The following is a 21,948-nucleotide window of genomic DNA, read 5'->3' as shown; positions in this document are numbered from 1 at the left end:
CTTTTTGAAAAATGAGGAAGGTGCATAGTGAAAACAAAAAGTAAATCATTCAGTTTTGTTTCCAAATGCTCCCAGTAGTAGTTTCTAGTTTTGCATACGTTGAAGATAGGAGAAACTGGAATAAATCTGTTAAGGTATACTGCTCATAGTGAGGTGGTCTCCTGTTACTGCAAATGTTAGTTGCCATGCAACTGGCCCAACAAAAGAATGTGAATATAAATCTTCCATTACATTGGGTAAGAGGTATGAACAACTATGCTGTGAGGGAAATACAGAAATATGTTAATTGTGTAAGATGTTCAAATATTCATTTATTTATGAAATGTGAAATTGGTAAAATTTGAATCATCCAGGTCTACAGCTGATAGGAAGCTGTCTCTACACATACAAAGCTAAGTGTTATTTCTACATACTTTACACTGAAAAACTATTCCACTTAAAACATTCATAGGGATGTATTCCCATACTGAAGTGGAACCACATATTGTCTCATGAAACATACTATTTTCCAAATTTAGTCTATTGTTATTAGACTTTACTCAGTGTGTAGTGACAGTATATGTTAATTATATGCTTACAGGATTAGTTGTAGATTAGTATTAAATAAGGTAATTTAATAGATATTTAAAATTAATTATGCTTCCGATCCGTTTTAATTGTTTCCTTCAGATAGACTTTTTAGGGCCTTTGAGTCAATGGTAACCCCAAGCTGACTGCCTGGCCATACATGTAATGTCTATATATCAAAATAAGTTTGAAAATCATATTTTATTAACATGTTAGCAATATATTGCACCATCATTAATGGCACTTCAGTTCTAAGGAAAACAATTATGAGCTGTATGTTATGTTATTGATTTACTTAAAAGAGTGAAATGGACATTTTGAATGCATATTAGTATACAAGCTATAAAGTATCTTATTTGTAAAAAAATGAAATCAAACATTTTTTAAAAACTTGAAAAGGAAAACGGGATTTAGCAATTCTTGTATTCCAAACCTAACAATGAATAACAGTTTGCAGAACGTGAAAACTTAAGAGAACTTGTACTGATTCCCATACCTAGTACAAAGGCTAGACCCTGCTGTTAGCTATTTTTTTCCCAGAAATTGTTTGCCGTTGCCTACTTTCTAGGGCTGAGAATGAGTGACTGACCCAAGATCATCCAGCTAGTTTCATACTCAAGGTGGAACTAGAACTCAATCTCCCCAATGCCTTAATCACTACACAAAATTACTCCATTAGCCAGTGGAATTTCAATAAAGATTATGGCAAATGCTTTTTTTTAAATGTCAAGTTCAAGATCCATATTAACCTATGTTTTTGTATATCATGTGCCACATTAGCAAATGTTCTGTACTTCAAAGCTTTAATGAATTGTTAAAATCATGTATTTATTTCTGACAAAAACATTAGGATTTCAAATTCCTTGTCCAGGTATATTTGAAAGATTTTACTTACTTGTAGATTATACCTTCCTTGAATAACGAAAAACTAGGCACTACCGGAAAACAAAGTTATTTATTATGGCATGTTTTCATTTCCTATACATTATCTAAGCTAATTATTTTAATAGCAATAGCAGTAGACTTATATACCGCTTCATAGGCCTTTCAGGCCTCTCTAAGCGGTTTACAGAGAGTCAGCATATTGCCCCCAACAATCTGGGTCCTCATTTTACCCACCTCGGAAGGATGGAAGGCTGAGTCAACCCTGAGCCGGTGAGATTTGAACCGCTGACCTGCTGATCTAGCAGTAGCCTGCAGTGCTGCATTTAACCACTGCGCCACCTTGGCTCTATTATTATTTCTATTCTGTGATAATATATTTTGTCTAGAATAAACGGAAAGCTATTTTTATAGCCTGTCAAATGTAAGCACATATTTTGAAGGTAGGTCTATCTAACTATATGCTGTATCTGAAACGTAGGTCACTTGTGATGTCATTGCTGGAGATATGGACGAGATTCCAGGTGGCAACCAAAATGCGTTTGCTTCTCCTCCAAGCTTACTAAGTCGAGCCCTACAATGGGTGACCTCACCTCCTCGGTGAGGTTTTTTGGACACTCCTTCCAGATGCAAGGCTGTAGTCGGAGAAAACACTTAAAGGGCATGCGATGTCTGGTGCGTCCACGAAGATATACACACCTATTTTTTAATAAACCGCCTGGCACCCTACACTCCGGAAGCCAGCATAGCACGCACGTGGCCTACGGCCTTACTGAGTTCTGACGCCGTAACGAGAGGAGCTACGGTTGGCTTTTGAATCTTTTTTTTTTTTTAAGGAAGGCCAGAATTTTTACAACCCGCTCGAAGACGTCCCGTGCCCACCTGGCACCGACTACGGCAGGGCTTCGGGGCGCATGCGCGCTTTCCACGGGATGGCCGGAGTTCCCACGTGACCCGTAGGGGGTTGGGGGGAGAGGCGAGGAGGAGAAGGAAGCGACCGAGGAAGAGTGCCGGCGTTCCTGCCGCCGCCGCTGTCGCCCTACGTCTCTCCCGGTCCCGGCCGGCGGCGCCGAAAGCGGACCGTGTGGGGAGGCGGATCCATCATGGCGTCTATGCAGGTGAGCAGCCTGCGGCAGACTGGAGTGGCGCGTCCCTTCGTCCCCAGGTGACTCTCTCGGGACTAGGGAGAAGAGCGGAGCTGAGGGAGCCGCTCTGCCGTCAAGCAGGAGTTGGTGAAGGTTGGACCGGAGGCTCTCGCCCCTCTCGCCTGCGCTGACTTCCGTGAAGCGGCGGCGGTTGGCAGCTGCTCTGGTGTTTCCTGCCCGAGCGGTTGGGGAAAGAGAGGAACTTCGTCCTGAAGGGACGGGCGAGAAGCCGGGCGAGGGGTGGGGGACAGACAAGGCCAGGAAGGAGAGAGAGCTCTGCCCTCCCCGTCTTCGTCTCCGCGGCTTGAGGAAGGGGCAGGAGACGGGGGAGAGAAAAGCCGGGCTGTCCTGAGGCTCGAAAGCTTAAGAAAGGCGGGGGTGGACGGAGGCGGCGGGCGAGGTTGGGCTTCGCCGGGTGAGAGAGCAGGTGGCTGTTTTCCTAGGTGTGGTTTTCGAAGACTTGGGGCTGTATTCGGCCTGGCTTGGTTGGTAGGTGAGGGGCAAATAACATAGGTTTTATTATTTGCCAACTAACATAGTCACTTTGTATTTTAATCTGATTTATATTCTTTATTTTAAAGTGATGTTCAATATTTATTAGCTTTTAACGTTCCTAAACTGATGAACAAGCTGGAGACTAGAATCCTGAAAAGAAAAGTTTGTTAGTACAAATTGGGGTCTGGCTTATCTTGTGAACCCTAAACAACCTTTCTCCTTACAATTTATTCCCCCTCAGACCTCATTTTAATAAACATGTATGCTGTTACCCTATCCAATCAACTTTCCTCTTTCAGGTTTCTTTGTTATGTTGACTGTAAAAGGGGATGTAAGATAAAGATTGGGGTTCCCTCTTTGAATGTGGAATCCCTTTTGTCTGAATATTCTGATAAATTGTAATAAAATGATCTTCCTGTCTCAGTTTGTCTCATTGGAAAAAATGCACACACGGAGGCAGGAGCCTGAAAAAGCCATATTTGGCCATCATAGGTGAATGTGGGAAGGGGCAATAAAAGGTACCTACTGGCTGAGGCAGGCCTGTCCTTGCTTCATGAAATGAGATAAGAAACCCTTTTCTTCGCTGCTCTGGAAGTTTGGAGGAGTAGTAGTTTTTGATGGAGCGCTTGCATGTGAGAAAGAGGGAGAGGTCAGGAAGTCTTGGTGTGTGTGTGTTTTTTCCCCCCCCCGGTTAATCATGGCACATTTTGTTTTTGTAAGGAGTGACAGTAGCCCACTGCAGTTACCATTGGATATATCATTCTCCATATGAAGATAGAGTTCTAATTATTTGTCTGGTCCATAGACCAGTGGTCTCCAACTGTGGCAGCTTTAAGCCTTGGTGGACTTCAACTCCCAGAATTCCCTAGCCAGCTTTGCTGGCTGGGGAATTCTGGGAGTTGAAATCCACCAAGGCTTAAAATTGCCAAGATTGAAGACACCTACCATAGATAAATTACCCTGACTTCAGGGATGTCAATGTAATCCCTGGATTTCAGGGTCATCAACGGAGCCAAGTTCAAAAGAGTGGTGGACATAAGTGAAATAGGTCCAAGATGATCTGTTCTCCCCACTAAGTAGTTTATTACTGTTGTCTTAGACACTTTGATTGCATGCACATTCAAAAACAAGTATGTATGAGTTGTGAAATTCTAACTGACATTTCTGTTTTGCCTTTATGTTGGAATTAGGAAGTCAACCTCCTGCTGGTCAGCTAATTGGCCATGGCAAATCTTCTTGTAATAGCCCATTTGCTTTCTCCCCTTATCCATTGAAAAATATCACCATAACTGTTTTCTACGGTGTTGTATTTATTTTTATTGCTTTTTGAATTAATAAAAAGGACAATACAGTACCCCAAAATAATAGTGATAATGTTACATATATTGTCAAAGAGAGAAAAAACACACATAAAAAGTACTTTCACAAAAAGTGAAAAAATACGAAAATGTAATGTGTCTTTTAGAACAATAAACAGTTACAATTCTATATACTTGTCTAATGTAAATATTGAAGACATATCGTTGTGATACATTTATATGATTGTTTTAACCTACTTTATTCTGTATAAAGTAGTCCAATATTTCATTATATTTGTCCATGCAAAGCCTATATCTATAGGAAATCCCCATATACCGTAGATGGCAAGTGCAATCGGGTCTTCAATCCATTGAGTAAAAAGGAACATGAATTTCTCTTTCCAGTACTGCAATATTCGTCTTTGCCCTTAGTAAGAGCATAGAAAATCAATTTGTTGTCCAGTTTTGAAATTCAATGGATTAGATATGTAATCTGAGAATTTTGGTTTTACTTGCACAATCATATTTATATAATCCACTACTTTCTCCCAAAAATGTAGCTATGACATTGTAAAAACATCTGTTTTAAAAAAGGATTACCTTTACTACATCTGCAATAAAATGCTATTTTTGACTGTCCTTTCTATACAAATGTAGCCAATAAATTCTAAATAGTTTTTGTTGTATAAATTGTAATCGGAGATCCACTTCCACTGACATTCTTGCTACAGAAATTAAGACACTCCCATTATCTAGATAATATAGGAATATCTAATTCTATTTTACACTTTTTTTAACCTTTGCTTATTGAATTGATTTATTGATAACTATATATAAAAAGTAATAATAGGTTTTTTAAGTTTAAAGAACTTAACAAGCTGTTACAGTACCTCAAGTGTCTTAGAAACTGAAAATGCTGTTCTTCCAAATAATGTTAGCAAATGCTATAATTGTAAATATTGCCAGTGATTTACATCTGATAAATGATTTATTTATCTTGGTGCATAGGATATGTTAAAAAAATCATCCTAATCCATCAGTTGGTCTAAAGTCAATATGCCTGCTAAACTCTTTCAGTATTTGACTTTTAATAGTATTTAAGAATTATTGAAGTTGTAGTCTGCTCCTCAAAAATGATTTACAGAATTAAAATAATATACTTTCACACTGAAATCTATGAGCAACAAAGATCTGAAGACATCCTTTAAGTAGCTGATGAAACCAAAGAATTATAAATGCCAAGGATTACTTAAGTCTTCAACACACACACACACACACACAAAACACACTACAATACAATACAATACAATACAGTAGCAGAGTTGGAAGGGACCTTGGAGGTCTTTCAGTCCAACCCCCTGCCTAGGCAGGAAACCCTATACCGTTTCAGACAAATGGCTATCCAACATCTTCTTAAAGACTTCCAGTGTTGGGGCATTCACAACTTCTGGAGGCAAGCTGTTCCATTGATTAATTGTTCTAACTGTCAGGAAATTTCTCCTCAGTTCTAGGTTGCTTCTCTCCTTGATTAGTTTCCATCCATTGCTTCTTGTTCTACCCTCAGGTCCTTGGAAAATAGTTTGACTCCTTCTTCTTTGTGGCAACCCCTGAGATATTAGAACACTGCTCTCATGTCTCCCCTAGTCCTTTCTATTAAACTAGACATACCCAGTTCCTGCAACCGTTCTTCATATGTTTTAGTCTCCAGTCCCCTAATCATCTTTGTTGCTCTCCTCTGCACACTTTCTAGAGTCTCCACATCTTTTCTACATCGTGGTGACCAAAACTGAATGCAGTATTCCAAGTGTGGCCTTACCAAGGCATTATAAAGTAGTATTAACACTTCATGTGATCTTGATTCTATCCCTCTGTTTATGCAGCCTAGAACTGTGTTGACTTTTTTGGAAGCTGCTGCACACTGCTGGCTCATATTTAAATGGTTGTCCACTAGGACTCCAAGATCCCTTTCATAGTTACCAATGTTGAGCAAGGTACCACCTATACTGTACCTGTGCATTTCATTTTTGTTGCCTAAATATAGAATCTTACTCTTCACCATTGAATTTAATTTTATTAGATAGTGCCCAATGTTCAAGTTTGTCAAGATCCTTCTGTATCTTCAGCCTATCTTCTGGAGTGTTGGCTATTCCTGCCAGCTTGGTGTCATCTGCAAATTTGATGAGTTCCCCTTTTATTCCCTCATCCAAATCATTGATGAAGATGTTGAACAGTACTGGGCCCAAAACAGAGCCTTGAGGTACTCCACTGCATACTTCCCTCCATGAAGATGCAGTTCCATTGAGGACTACACGTTGAGTGCGGTTGGTCAGCCAGTTACGAATCTATCTGGTGGTGATGCTGTCTAACCCACATTCTTCTACTTTATCTAGTAGTAGGTTATGGTCTACCTTATCAAATGCCTTACTGAAGTCCAAGTAAACTATATCGACGGCATTCCTCTGGTCCACTAATTTTGTCACATTATGCAGAATGCAGTAAGATTAGTCTGGCATGATCTGTTTTTGACAAACTCATGTTGGCTTTTGGCTATTACTTTGTTTGCTTCTAGGTATTCGCTAATTCGTTGCTTGATTATCTTTTCCAGAATCTTTCCTGGTATTGAGGTCAGGCTGATAGGTCTGTAGTTTCCTGGATCTGGTTTTTTTCCCTTTTTTGAAGTTGGGAACCACATCAGCTCTTTTCCAGTCCTCTGGTATTTCCCCGGTGCTCCAAGATCTCTGAAAGATATAGTTCAGTGGTTCTGAGATCTCATCTGCCAGTTCATTCAGAACCCTGGGGTGTAATCCATCCGGTCCTGGTGATTTGAACTCGTCTAGGGTAGACAGGTGCTCACTTACCATTTTCGTCCCTATTTCAACTTGTGTTCCTAATCTGATTTTTGTGGTGCTGTTTTTGATAGGTTGGACTGTTTTATCCCTTTGTGAAAAGACAGATGCAAAAAATGAGTTATATAGTTCTGCTTTCAGCTTGTTGCTTGTCACTTTCTTTCCACTTTCTCCCAGCAATGGACCAATTGTTTCCTTAATTTTTTTCTTGTTTTTAGCATGTTGGAAGAAGCTTTTTTGTTATTTTTTTACTTTTGTGGCCAGTCTTCCTTCATTGTGAGCCTTAGCTTTCCTCACTTCATCTTTACATGCTCGGGCTATTTGCTGATATTCTGCCTTAGTTATGTCCCTCCCCCCCCTTTTCCATTTTTTATACTTACCTTTTTTGTCTTTCAATTTGTCAGAGAGTTCTTTATGCAGCCATGGTGGTTTCTTTTGGGAGCTGTTATTTATCTTCTTCATTGGTATTGTGCTAGACTGGGCTTTTGAAATTACTTTTGAGACTTATAGATAAAGAACTGGAAAAGAAATCATGGAACTTTATTTTTATACAACTCCAGCAAGAATATTAAATGTACAAAAATGGAAAGACTCCAGTTACCTTGAATAGAGGAATGGTTGGTGAAGATTGCAAAGATAGCTAAATTTATCTATTTCATTAGAGGAAAGACATGATATTTACTGTTGAATTGAAGCAAGCCCCTTATAGACTTTTTGTAAGACGCAGAAAATAATCAAGTATGACTTACAGATTTGATAATTAGACAGAAATAGGTAATATAATAAAGAGAATGTTTTTGTAACCATAGAGTAAAAGGTATTTTTATTTGTAATTATACTTGCTGAAAAGGAAATCAGCAACTTCGTGTTTTTTTGTTTGCATTTTTCTTTTTCACTGTTCTTCTTTCTCTTTTCTTTTTACTTTGTATTCTTGTTTTTATATTGTTTAAATTTTTAATAAAAATTATACATATATAAAATGTAAACATTTTAGTTGAAATCAAAATATTATACACAGCTAACTATGGTAGATAATAAATTGCCCTATGCTAAGCTGAAAACTATTGAATGCATGTATCAACCACCATTTAATAGGCAGAACCATTTTTAATTGGATGGACTTGCTATGATAGTTTACACAACTACTAGTTCTCTCTCTCTGAAATTTTTCACTTTGCTATTACATCTTGACCTTATATTACATTCTCCTTGAAAAAATTCTAATATTTCATGGTATGCTAATCATTAATGTTTATTTACATTCTCATTAATAATTGCTCAGAGTTGTAGAGGTGTTTTTGGGGAAAAACTGGATGTATATCTATTCCATATTCTCAATGCGGTACATTGAACATGATTTTTAAAATCTATATTAATCTTAGTTTTATCATATGACAAATAATCATGCCATCCAAATCATAAACTCTCTCATCTAGCTCCAGCTCCAAAAGCATTTTATTTCTCAGCAATGCCCACTCTCGCCTAACGAAACAGTAAGCAGCAAAATCCTATTTTAAGTCAGGTAAACCCAGTTCTGCTCTTTCTGTAGGAGAAGAGTCAGAGTCAAAAGGCCAATCAACCTGGAGTTGTCAAGTTCTCACAATTGGTCCAAGTCCAGCTCCTCTTGACTTCTGTCAACTTTTATGTAGGGCCAATTTAGTGCTGACTGTTAGTAGACTAGATTCTTGTTTACAGGCATGAGCAATAAATCAGCTTAACTGGAACTTAACAGTGAACCTGATTCTTCAAGCCTGACATTAATCAATTAAGAAGGAGAGGCAGAACCTGGAGGCAGAGTCAAGAGAGGAATCAGCACTAAATTGGTGCTTAGAATTCAAGATGGGCTGCCCTTGGACAGCTTTTGTGGACGTAGTGTGACTCCAGGCTGATTTCTCTCTTGACTCTGCTTCCATGCTCTGCCTCTTCTTCTCCTACACTTTGCTCTGCAGGTTGTAATACATTATATTTAACTTAGTGGCTTTCCCCTTTTTATACAAGTGTAGATATGTCCTGCTATGGATACAGGGGTGCTTCAACTCCCCCGTTCAGCTTATTTTCCTCATTTATGCCCTTTGGACTCCCAGCATTCTGAGGCCCCTGCCAGGCCATTGCTGTCATCTTGTTGCCACTGCTAACCAAGCATGCCTGGCCTGACTCTCTTTGTGAGGCAGCTGCTAGCCACACGAGGTTTTTTTCTTTGGGAAGTTTCTTCATAAGACATGGGGGAGATGGCCTCATGTGGCCAGCATCTGCCTTGTGAAAGGCCAGAGTGGGTATGCCTAGTCAACAGTGGAAGTAAGAAGATGGCAAATATCAGCTGGGGTGACAGAGCTCAGGACAGCAGGCGCCCTGGAGGGGTGAGGATGAGCCACATGCTGGGGCCAAGGTTTATGCTATGAAGGGCTTTGCTGTGTGCTGGGGATCATGGTGTAATGGAATGTGGATGATCTTGGGGACAGTCAGATAAGAGAGGCAGGAGCTCCTAATAGATTAACAGTCAGAGGAAGAAAACTTAGGAAGGACCTGCCGTAATGGATCAAACAGTTAAAAGTGGCAATGGGAAGTTTGTTCTTTCAGATGTGCAAGAATCTGTTAATGTGACGTTACAGTAAGAATTAGCTGACCTATTGGGATTCATTTCTGATTTACTTGGGAGGATGACATAGAGCTTTTTAGCAGGCCCAGAGTTCTGCTGTGCCAAGAAATCTCTTTGTATTGTGCTGCTAGGCTGGGTTGGAACTGGGCTTCATATTGTGAAGAGCTTTGTGTGACAGCTCAGGGGTTTGTTGCAGCTTCAGACCTTTGGTGTGACAAGAAGTCCCTAAGCAGCAGCATGTCAAACAGCCTAGAGACTTGTATGCCATATAGGATGTGGGCAAGGGTTTTAACATCAAAGAGTTTTAATGCTGCCAGTATTATCCACCTTAATAAAAAAAAAATCTTGATGTTGGTGAACATTCTTCAAGCCAACTGTGGTAAATTCAAAGCAACTGTATTCCAGGTTCACGCAGATACCCTCTACGATCTAAGGAAAATATAATGTTTGGCTTTTTCTGCTTTGAATCTGAAATATTGCATAGCCTTAAAATTACATGCAGAGCCAGTTTGATGTAGTGATTAAGCCAACAGATTAGAAATCAGGAGATCATGAATTCTAATCTCTGTTTAGGCATAAAATCATCTGGGTGACCTTGAGGCAGCCACTCATTCTCAGCCCTAGGAAAGAGGCAATGGCAAATCATTTTTTAAAAAATAACTTTGCTAAGAAAACTGCAGAGACTAGTCTAAGCAGTTACCAGGATTCAACACCAGCTTGAAGGCATATATATATTTCTTATGACTGTTATACAGAAGCTGCCATATTCACTTCAAAATAATAACTCCGTTTTTCAAGAATTTCTTATTAAATTATCTAGAAAAGTATTTCTCAACAACAAAATGAAGTAGGAAAAAATATAACAAAAGGACTGCAAAGTGCTTTCCATGTGTTTAAAGTTATATTGTACAGAGCTATATTGTAAAGACAATGAATAATGTTAGTACATAATAAATATTCTCTTGTCATCTTCTACACATAACTTAAAACTTGATTATCCTTTGGTGAAATTCCTGGGATAGAATCCAAGAGTGATTTTGAGAAGACTCAAAGGCACATGGCAAGCTATATGAGAAAAGAAAGTAGAAGGAAGTCCTATTGGCCAAACAGACATATACTCACATAAAATCTACCCCAAATTTTCCTATGGAGCTACTAGGATACTAAATACATTATATCCTATCATTATTTTCTGAAATTCTAGAATAGATTTAGGAATGTTATCCTGTAAATAAACTGGAGTTCACATATTTATTTAATTAACATGCTTTGCAAATGCATGTCAATCTTTAATAAGCCAAATATAGCTTTATTTATAAGTACATATTTGTTTGTTATTCTATAAATGTATGTAATTAGTGCTTTAATGAGGTAGGAGCTAAAAGTCACAAAATATCAACTGCTGCAACTCTTGCAAAATAACAATATAGGGGAGGACTAATAGGAGATGACAGTGAATAAGCATGCTCATTAATGCAAAATTTTAAAAGGTCCATTAAAAATGGAAAATAGAGAGTGAGAGTGAAATGAAATATTCAAGAGAGAATGAAGTAGGCTGAAAACTTGAAAAGAAGGATTTCAGTATTTTATTAGTATACACTGCAGTGTTTCATTCTGGATACACTGTTGGTCAGCGATTTGTATATATTTTTCCAATCATCATTAATATTCTTTTTTAAAGCTGTCTCCTTAAACTTTGAGGCTTAAATAAATAAGTGGTGGACTGTTGGCAACATGTTGATCCCCTATAGATATCTTAATCTCCTTAATGACCAGAAGAAAATTCTGGGTTCATAGAGTTTCATCACTATATGAATTTTGTGAAACTTCAGGATTGAAGTTTATAATGAAGTGAAACTTCATTATGTAGTAATTTTTTTCAATATGAATGTTCATTAAAGTACATTTCTCTATAAGTTCTAGATTGCTTTTCCTGCATCTGCTTCATGTCTTTCAAGTAAAAGTGTACTTTCACTTTTTATCCTCATACTTATGGCAGCTCATGTTAATTTTTTCCCCCTCAAGTTGACTATGGATGGTAACAGTGTTAATCTAACAAATCTGAAAAGCCCCAAGTAATGGAAATCTATAGTTATCGCATGATTACCTGGATAATACTTTGATTTTTTTTTTTTAGCTGCTGGGTGCAGGGATATAAATTTATCCAGTCATGCACTACTCTTATCTAATCAAATATTATCTATTCGATTTCATACTGTAAATAATAAAAACCTGTTTCTACAATTTCCTCATGCATTAATTAATTAATTAATGTATTTTTTGCCATTGAAATATGTTCAATTTTCAGAGAATTGCCTTGAGAAGTCCCTGCAATTTTTTTTACAAGATTTTTCTAAAATGGTTTACTCTTGCCTTCTGAGAGGTCTGAGGGATGATGACTGTAGCCCAAGGTCACCCAGCTGGCTTTGTGCCTAAAACAGGTCCAGAAATCATAGTCTCCCAATTCTTAACCACTACACCAAGCTGCCTCTCAATATATTAATAGTATGATGCAATGTATGTTTCCTCTGAATTATCTCTATTCAGTTAGGTTTACTGTTAATTAAGTTTCACATATTTGCAGCTTTAATTATGTGAATCAAGTCTAGATATGTTTTGAAGTCATGCTACACATATGGACAATTGCTCAGATAAAATTTAATTGTGTACTAATCATAAATTTAATTGGTGGTCAGAAATAATAGTTCTCTGGATGATAATCAGTATGATATTTATTTATTTACTTACTCATCTTACTAGGCTTATATGCTATTTGAGTCATTACCAATTCTTAGCAGCTTATGTATCATTAACCTACCTTTGTAGGTAAGATTAGAACAATATATAATTAAAAATAAAATGTAAGCTACTGTTGACTTGCTACACAAAATGCAAAGCAAATAATACACATGATGATTATGGAGTTTAAGGCGTAAATAATAGACTTGGCCATTCAGATTGAGCAATGTCTTGTACTATATAGATAACAACTTTACAGATTATTCAAATACTTTATGAAACATTTTAAAAGATTTTTCTTTCTCTTTAGAAGAGGCTACAGAAAGAACTGCTAGCTTTGCAGAATGACCCGCCACCAGGAATGACCTTGAATGAAAAGAGTGTACAAAATTCAATTACGCAGTAAGTATGTGTAATTTTATTACAGATGTGTCTAAGATATGATTTGTAGGAAGATGCAAACATACTTGCCATTATTATATCACTAAATACTTAGTTTGATCCACTTATCCTGTTTATATTGCTATCAGACTTGGATATATATAGTGTTTATTTAGATGCATGTTTTAAAAAGATACATTTTTACCATGAGTTATCGTGTGGCAAGATGGATGCTAATAAATTTTACAAATAAGCAAATACCTCCTATTTATTTCAGTATTTATTTATTGCTGATTTATTTCAGAGGGAGAATGCTCCAACATTTTATCACAATTTAAACTTTTTAAACAATCTAGATTTGTGATATTAGGCATGAAATACTGCTTTGTAACATATATAGGCAATATGATAACTATGAAAATAAATGGCAATCCTCAAATTCTACTTATGAATTTATTTATACCTATATGCATAGTCTGTATGAGTGAGATATTTTTTGCTTTGGGGCATTGGCAACACATTTTGTTTGTCCCCTGCCATGAACAGATTGATTATTTTAAAGTTCTACCCATTCTCTCTCTACTACAAGGTGGCAGGACCCATTCATAAGGGGGGCTATGTGATGGTTATCAATGAAGGACTTGTTTTCCCAACTGTTATTTTTGCATATTATTATGAATGGTTGTTTTATTATATTTTTACTTCTGTTAGCTGCCTAGAATTACTGATTGCAAGATGGGTGGCTATATAAATTTACTTAAGGAAATAAAAAAAATGGTCCAGCATGTGCCAGATGAATGCAGTTGGGTTTCACAGTGTAATAGTTGGAATTCCTGATGATCAGCTGCTGAGGCCTTAATCATCACTGGAATAAGGAGCTGGTGATGGCACTGCACCAGATTATTCCTGTGTGGCCTCTATTTTTTATAGTTCCTTTAAGGTCCCCTGGTTTTTACAGTTCATCTTGTGCATCCCACTGCTTACTGTAGTCATCTTACAAAAAAAATAATGCAGTGCATTCTTGATGACCACTAAGAGGCATCAGCTGGTCCAAAATACAGCAGAATGGAAGTATCTTCATATGCTTATGTACATTTCTACTTTGTGAGTTACACTAGCGACCAGAGTGCTTTTGAATGTAATTCAAGGTATTGTTTTCCCATAAAGGCCCTCAGATGGAACAACATTCTCTTGAGACTTATATACCCAACCTTACCTGCCTTTTAAAAGGCATTTGAAGTCTTTTCTCCCCTCAGATATTGGCTCTAGAAATGGTATTACCTATTAGTTGTTGTTTTTTTGTCCCTGGCACTTACGTGTTTATATGTTGTTGTTTTATACTTTTATTGTGTTTATATTTATATATTCTGCAATTTTATTTATATAATTTATATCATATCACTATTGACTATGTTGGCTGAGATTATTGAGATTTTTATTTCGGTAGTAGCTGGTGGATCAACCACATGTTGTTCTCTACCATTTTGGTAAAAGCAGGAGGGTTGAGAAATATATGGCTTTAAAGAAAGTAATATGCTCTATAATAATATCTGTAAGCAGTAAGCTGAAGGAAACTATTGCATGCAACATAAGAGTGAGATAAGCAATATTTTAATTTCAATTCCTGTCAGCATCAATACATGTGCCCTATGTAAGGGATTGTGGAAGTTTAATTCCAGATAATCTGCACCAGATTGCTTGTTCCTGACCTAGAGACAAGTAGAATTCTTCAATTAAAGTGAGTAAATATGTTGCAGGAAAATATTGAGTTGGCTTCAGCTAACTTTAGAATTGTTTCATTATTAGAACCACATTCCTCACAAGTTTTTTTTTTCTTCATAGCATTTTCCTACAAGTCTCTTCCCCCCCCCCCCCCATCAACTAAGTGTTGTTCCATTGGTTATGACAGGAATTGATTGACCCAGCTTATTGTCTGAGCCTGATGTGGGCTGAGAGAGAGTGACTGGTCCAAAGTCACCTAGCTGGTTTTCATGCCTAAAGCAGATTATAACTCACAATCTCCTGGTTTTGTAGCCTGCTGCTTTAACTATTAAATCAGGTATGTCCAACCTCTTGCCTTAAGGCCTGAACAACTGGTAATGCAGCCCCACAAGATATAATAAAAATAATAAAAAGTTAAGGAATTTTGTTGTTTACATATATTAACTATATTATATATTTTATGTTGCCCCAAACAATTCCTCTTTGTTCAGTGTGGCCCAGGCAAGCCAAACGTTTGAACAATCATCCACTAGATCAAATTGCCTCTCACTCCTTACAAGAATTTCTACTCCAGAAATCTCAGCTGATCATAAATGTCTCCCTTCTCTAAGGCAGCAGCATAACAGTGTAGAAATAAGCAAGTAACAAGCAGTGGGTAACTTTAATAAGGGCTGTAAAAAGTTTTAATCTTTTTAGTTTGATTTGTTATTGCGGTATGATGCATATATGCATTTATTTAAAAACAGCAGACATATTCAATGAAAACAGGAATTGGAGTTAAAACCTTACTGAATAATCAAGAAGTAGAATTTTATTAGTGTATATTGTGAAGCCCTATTTAGTTGGGCTCAATCAGGGAAGCAAGAAATATGAGTAAGGTATCTTTAATTCTAGGTTGAAATAAATACAGAATCTTGTACACCATAAAGTAATGTTCCACCCTCATTTATAATGATTTCATTAAAGCAGAACTTCTGAATGGTTTAGGAAATTTCTTCATACTTTTTGCCATCTAGCCGCTATTTTGGGAAATGACTTGCTGGTGATTTGTCTTACTTCTTTTGATTGTGAATATCTATTCTTCCATTTCTTTCTCAACCTCCTCACAATTTCTAAGAGGAAAGATGATAATTTGAGAATGATTCAGGAGGCAGTTAAGAAAATACCAGTACATAGCTATCCATTGCTCTGTTGTCAGGGAATTGATAAAACAGCCTAGTGATTCAGAGAAAGGGGATTAGAAATTGAAGAATTATCTGCCTTGGATTCAACAGTCCAATTGTTAATACAATATTTCTGTAATCTAACTTCATTATTTTTCAAAGGAGAATATTTATGGAGAATATTACATTTGGTAAAGTACATAAAATGATCTTTTTTTTAAAAAAGGAGCCTATAATTCTAGGATTTTTAAGATGCGTTTTTGAAATTGGGGACTAGGGTAGCAATTTGCAAACAGTAACTTACATCAGGTTACTTACAGAAGATCAAATACTATAGTTATATGTTTTCATCATTGTAAACCATTTTCTTTCCAAAGGTGGATAGTAGACATGGAAGGGGCTTCTGGAACATTATATGAAGGGGAGAAATTTCAACTGCTATTTAAATTCAGTAGTCGGTATCCATTTGATTCTCCTCAGGTAATTTATTATATGCTCAATTAAATTATAAAATATTTGGTAACATTGAATGTTTATTTTATTGAATTTTTTGTTAGGATAGCTCTTTAGAAAACAGCAAGAATGGTTTAATTATATATCTGGTATTTGCAGGGGTTGAATGAAAAGCAATGTGTCCAATAGTGTAAGATATCAAAAGATAGCAATAATGATATGGTAGAAGCTTTGAGGTGTTCTTTTTTGGCAAGTTCTTGTTCAGAAATTCCTGTGCTATTGTTTGTAAAGTGGAAACCTACAGTGAGTATTTGTTGGCAAGCTTTAAGCAATGTGCTTTGATTGAATTTTTGACTGCTGAATGTGTCTTTCCATTCACCACTAAATGTAGAATTTTTTTTAATGTTGATGACTGCATTAACTTTAATATGTGTTTTTGAACCAAGACATGGAAACTTGGTGAATTGTGAACAGTTGATTTTCAGTTTGTGATCAAAAATGAGGTTAGCTGAGGAGTTTCATTTGAGAACGGTTGATGAACTAGGACAATTGGCAGATTACTCAAAGAGAAATTGCTATCCATCTCATGGGAACATAAGGGTCATAATATTGATGTGCTTTAATATTGGAAGCTTTATCAAGATATATTTCTTGCATGCTGACAGCAGAAATGGAAAGTTGAAGCTTTGGTTGATATTTGCCAGCACTTGAGACATGCTACTGGAATGAAATTGAAGACATTCTTTATATCATTATGACAGCTGATAAAACATGTTTGTCATTATGGCCCAGAAATAAAGCATTAGTCCATTCAATTACATCATAAAGCTTTACCTGTAAAAAATTTTTCGAAACTCAGGCTTTAGCAGGAAAATTCATGTGTTACAGGTTTTTTTCCATGTATGTGTGTGTGCACACACATAGATGTTACTTACATAGATTTCCTTGAATCCAAAGTCACAATTACCTCAAAACTTTACACTGCAAGAAACGTTTCAAACAATCAGAGCTGAGAAGGAAATGTCCTGTAATGTAACAACACTAGGGCTCAGCCCTCACAAGCAATCCACAAGATAATTGCAAAGTTGGATCTCTCCATCTTACCAACTTGGCTCTGTGCGACTTCCATTTTTTTTCTAAATTAAAGAAATATTTCCATGGGATATTTGACACAATGAAGAGGTTAAAAAGTACTATTAAGCAGCCAAGTTCTGAACTGCATATTCTGAATTGCAGTGTTGCATAACACATGATCAGGATTGATTACACTGTCAGTAGAAAGTATTAAGATTCTTTTAAGATGTTTAACTTATATAACCTGTATGAATAATCTGTATAGAAAACTTTCAGTTAAAAAAGCTAAGAGTAGTAAAAACAAAATAGGAAAAAAATCATATGGATGACATTTACCTGACAAGAATAAATATATAAAGGTGTATTTTCTTCTGTGAGAACCTAATTAAATAAAGGAGCAAAGAAGCAATGCTTTTCTAGCTTTAAACTGAAACATTGGGTACATGACAAAATAAAATGAGACTGATGAAAGCAAATATATTTATTCTGGGCAAAATAAAAACTACCAGTTTTATTTTAAATATAAATATAAATACATTCAAAATCCCTCAAAAAATAGCAAGGTTAGCAGTTATTGACACTTTAAATGAAAGAATGTACACCGCTACACAATTTATGATATCAAGCAATTTCCTATGCTGGAATTATTTACTTGTATAATTTAAAATATTTTAAATTTGTGTATTGACATGTAACTCTTAAATTAGATCCATTTCTTCTCGCATATCAAATTGTCTCAGGTGTGACTGTGGAAGAGGAAAGGAGTTGACACTTTAAAAATTGGATTTTACGCTGTATTACCATTATAACTTCTATTTTTGATTTTTAGTATGTCCTTTGGGTTGGTTTCTTTAACAATGATATACATATTATTTTAACTGCTGGAATTTTCACCTAATATACTTACAATTAGTTATATAAGAGAACAAATAAATACACAATATGTGTTTATACAAATGTACTGGGTTTTAAACTAAATAATGGAAATTAGAGTAACTAGGACATTATTAAACCCTATGACCATAAACTGGGCTCATCTGGAAAGACTGAGCAAGGGTGGGGGGACTTGAACCATTTCATTACTAGCTATATAATCACAGTACAGATACTCTTTGACTTACAGCAGTTCATTTAGTGGCCATTTGAAGTTACGGCACTGAAAAAAATGACTTATGACCATTTTTCACATTTAACAACCATTGAGACATCCTCCTGGTCATGTGATCAAAATTCAGGTGCTTGACAACTGACTCATTTCTAATGGTTGCAATGTCCCAAGTCATGTGATCACCTTTTGTGACCTTCTGACAAGCAAAGTCAACGGGTAGATTGTGATTGTGCAGTGATTTACTTAACAACTTTGGCAATAAAGGTCGTAAGATGGGGCAAAACTCACTTAACAATTGTCACTTAGCAACAGAAATGTTGGGCTCAGTTGTGGTCGTAAGTTGAAGACTGCCTTATTAGGCAATAGCACCTGAAGTAACAGAATGTACATAACAGAATATAACAGAGAAACAGAGTTGAAAGAGATATTGGAGGGCTTCTAGTCCAGGAGACCATATGCCATTTCAGGCAAATGGCTGTCCATTGTTGGAGCACCGACAGTTTATGGAGGCAAGCCATTCCATTGATTAATTGGTCTCACTATCAGGAAATTTCTAGGTTCATTCATTCCTTAATTAGTTTCCATTCATTGCTTTTTATTCTGCCTTCAAGTGTTTTGGAGAATTGGTTGACCCACTCTTCCTTGTGACAGACCCTCAAATATTGGAACACTGCTGTCATTGTCACCCCTAGTCCTTCTTTTCACTAGATTAGACATACCCAATTCCTACAGCTGTTCTTCATATGTTTTAGTTTCCAGCCCCCTAATCATCTTTACACTCATTCTAGAGTCTAAACATCATTTTTATATTGTGGTGACCAAAACTGTATGCAATATATGTGTGTCTATTATAAAATAGTATTTCATATTATTCTATCTGTTAATGCAGGCTGTGACTGCTGGCTTTTTTTGTAGTTCCAGCACACTGCTGGCTCATATTTAAGTGGTTGTCCAATAGGACTCCTAAATCTCTCACATTTACTACTATTGAACCAGCTACCACCTATTCTGTACCTGTGCAACATACTGAATGATAAAATTTCATTCAATTCAAAACTGAATGTGATACATGAAAGATCAAATTTGATTCATACCCTTCTAACATCTGTTATTTTACAGATTATGTCCATGTTTGAATTCAAATGTTTTTGTATAAAAATTGAATATTTTACAAATAGCATTAGTATACTTTTTGATCTATTACGTTAATAAAATATTAACTTGATTTTTACTTTATAGGTTGTGTTTACTGGTGAAAATATTCCTGTTCATCCTCACGTTTATAGCAATGGACATATCTGTTTATCTATTCTAACAGAAGACTGGTCTCCAGCTCTTTCAGTGCAATCAGTTTGTCTTAGCATTATCAGCATGCTTTCAAGCTGCAAAGAAAAGGTATGAATTTAAAGATAAGGTTGTTATAAGTTTAATGGTAGTAGGATGCCCCACTCTGAACCAATTATGTTTCTTTTTCTCTTTAATGACATTTAGTGGACTCTAAAATAGGTATATTGTTAAATAATGCACTTCAAAAAATTTCAGAAGGGTTAATTTATGTAACTACAATACAAACTAGTTAGATTACAACCAACCATTTTTCTTTCCAACCTTTGGAGACCAACAAAACAGAATAATTGTCTTCAAAAGAATGCTCATTACCTAGTTTCACTGAAATTAGTGTCAAGTTCCTGCTTCACGTTGCCACATTTCTTAATTTACATAGAGTATCGAGAAACCCTGAAAAGTTCATTGGACAGCTTATGAATGTCACAGCTGATAATGGGTATTTAGTGAGATATTTGTACTGTACACTTAGTAAGCTTAATATTAATAACATTTTGGATGCTATCTGAAGCAAATTATAAATGTTTTAAAACCCTGTAATGGTTTTCTTTCTAAAATAAAATTCAGCTTGTAGCAGAGCACACTTGGGCACAAATGAAATTATGATGGCTCTTTGTATAGTTGCAGATAATTTCATTGGTATATGTTGCAGTGTTATAATATCTAAATTGTGTCTTGCTTAGATTGAGACTATTCATGTATGGCTTAAAGAGAACAAATATGAAAACATATTCATGCAATATAGCAATCTTTCTGACATGCTATTCATACTTGATATCTTTTACTAAAAATCTGTTTGTGTGTGTGTGTGTGTGTAAAGCGAAATGCCATTCACACTGCATCACGAAATCTTCAGAATCGTAAAGCCTACAAACTTGACATTTGGCATGTATGTTCCTCTTGGTTTCCAGGTGCTAGCTAAGAAAGGATTTTTTGAAATGACCATCAGATCATTAGTATTTCTGGGGGGGAGGGAGATAAAAGGAGGGTTTGGGAGGAAGGGATGGAGACAGAGAGAGTGCAGGGGAAGGAAGGAGGGGCTTGGCTGAGGAAAAAAAAGAAAAAACTGGAAGGGAATAGGGTAGCAGAGGCTTCTGTAGGTCAAGCCTGAGTGAAATAATGGGATAGGATAGCAGAGGCTTCTGTGGGCCAAGCCTGAGGGGAGATAAGGGACTAGAATAACAGAGGCTTCTGTAGGGCAAGCCTGAGGGAAAGAAAGGGATAGAATAAAGAACGCTTCTGTGGGACAAGCCTGAGGGAGAGAAGGGGATAGGCTAGAGGAGAATTTTGTGGAGCAAGCTGAGAGAGAGAAGGGGATAAGATAGGAGAGGTATCTGTGGGGCAAGCCTGAGGGAGAGAAGGGGATAGGAGAGGATCAATAGGGCCAGCCTGAGGAAGAGAAGGGGGGTAAGATATGAGAGGCCTCTGTATAGCAAGCCTGAGGAGAGAAGGGGAGAGGAGAGGCTGATCAGAACTACTCATTAATTTTCAAGCTACGTGTCGATTTATCAAGCCCAATCACATAGTTTCGTAGCAGAGTACAGGTATTCAGCTATTATATTATAAATACTAGATGATGCATATGCAGAATACAGTTAGAAGAACATTTTCTTCCAATATATTCAAAGTGTGTGGTGAGGAAGAAGTAGTAGGAGGAAGACTTCTGATTATTATTTCCTTTAGAAACTGCTATTGAAAGTTTGGTAGAGAAATATTTTCTTCTATCATTTAGCCTGCTTATGTATTATTCACTTATTTATTTCTTTATCCAGTTTATTTTTTGACACAACTTGAGGGTTTTTCCAAACCTGTACTGGTTACATGCTAGTTTTCTCTACTTTATTTAAACATGACTAAGAGAGGTATTACATTTGTTTAAATATGTGTGCCTGTAAGTTAGGAATTTTAAAGTCTCCTGAAAAATTAACAATTTATTCCCTCATGTTGTGTAAGAGTCAAGGAGAAGTCGAAAGTATTGCAAACCAGGAATAAAATCTTGGAAAGGAACTTATATTTTTTCCAGGGTGCTGCTCAGGGGAGTCCAAGCAAGGGTTAAATACAGCCAAACTGCCCAGAGCTGAATTGAAACTTTAAGCCACGCCTCTGGTGCTGATTATTCCCAGATTTTTCAATTC

The 21,948-nt window shown here is 36.5% G+C and overlaps 1 protein-coding gene across 2 annotated transcripts in view; it reads left to right on the top strand.

Annotated features, from left to right (window-relative positions):
• Positions 1-2,372: 2,372 nt before the first annotated feature.
• UBE2W (ubiquitin conjugating enzyme E2 W) overlaps positions 2,373-21,948 on the top strand; it is a 29,241-nt gene continuing 9,665 nt past the window's right edge. Inside the window, exons 1-4 of one of the 2 annotated variants that reach the window (XM_032223070.1) lie at positions 2,373-2,614; positions 12,879-12,970; positions 16,212-16,314; positions 19,709-19,864. In XM_032223070.1, coding sequence (XP_032078961.1) covers positions 12,930-12,970; positions 16,212-16,314; positions 19,709-19,864 — 300 coding nt within the window. In that variant the 5' untranslated portion in view covers positions 2,373-2,614; positions 12,879-12,929. The remainder of the gene's footprint in view (positions 2,615-12,878; positions 12,971-16,211; positions 16,315-19,708; positions 19,865-21,948) is intronic. The other variant, XM_032223069.1, reaches the window with a different exon arrangement.

Source organism: Thamnophis elegans, chromosome 8 (genome assembly GCF_009769535.1).
Source record: "Thamnophis elegans isolate rThaEle1 chromosome 8, rThaEle1.pri, whole genome shotgun sequence".
In the NCBI taxonomy this organism is placed as follows: domain Eukaryota; kingdom Metazoa; phylum Chordata; class Lepidosauria; order Squamata; family Colubridae; genus Thamnophis; species Thamnophis elegans.
Note: the sequence above shows the minus strand (reverse complement) of the source record. Positions and strands in the feature narration are given on the sequence as shown.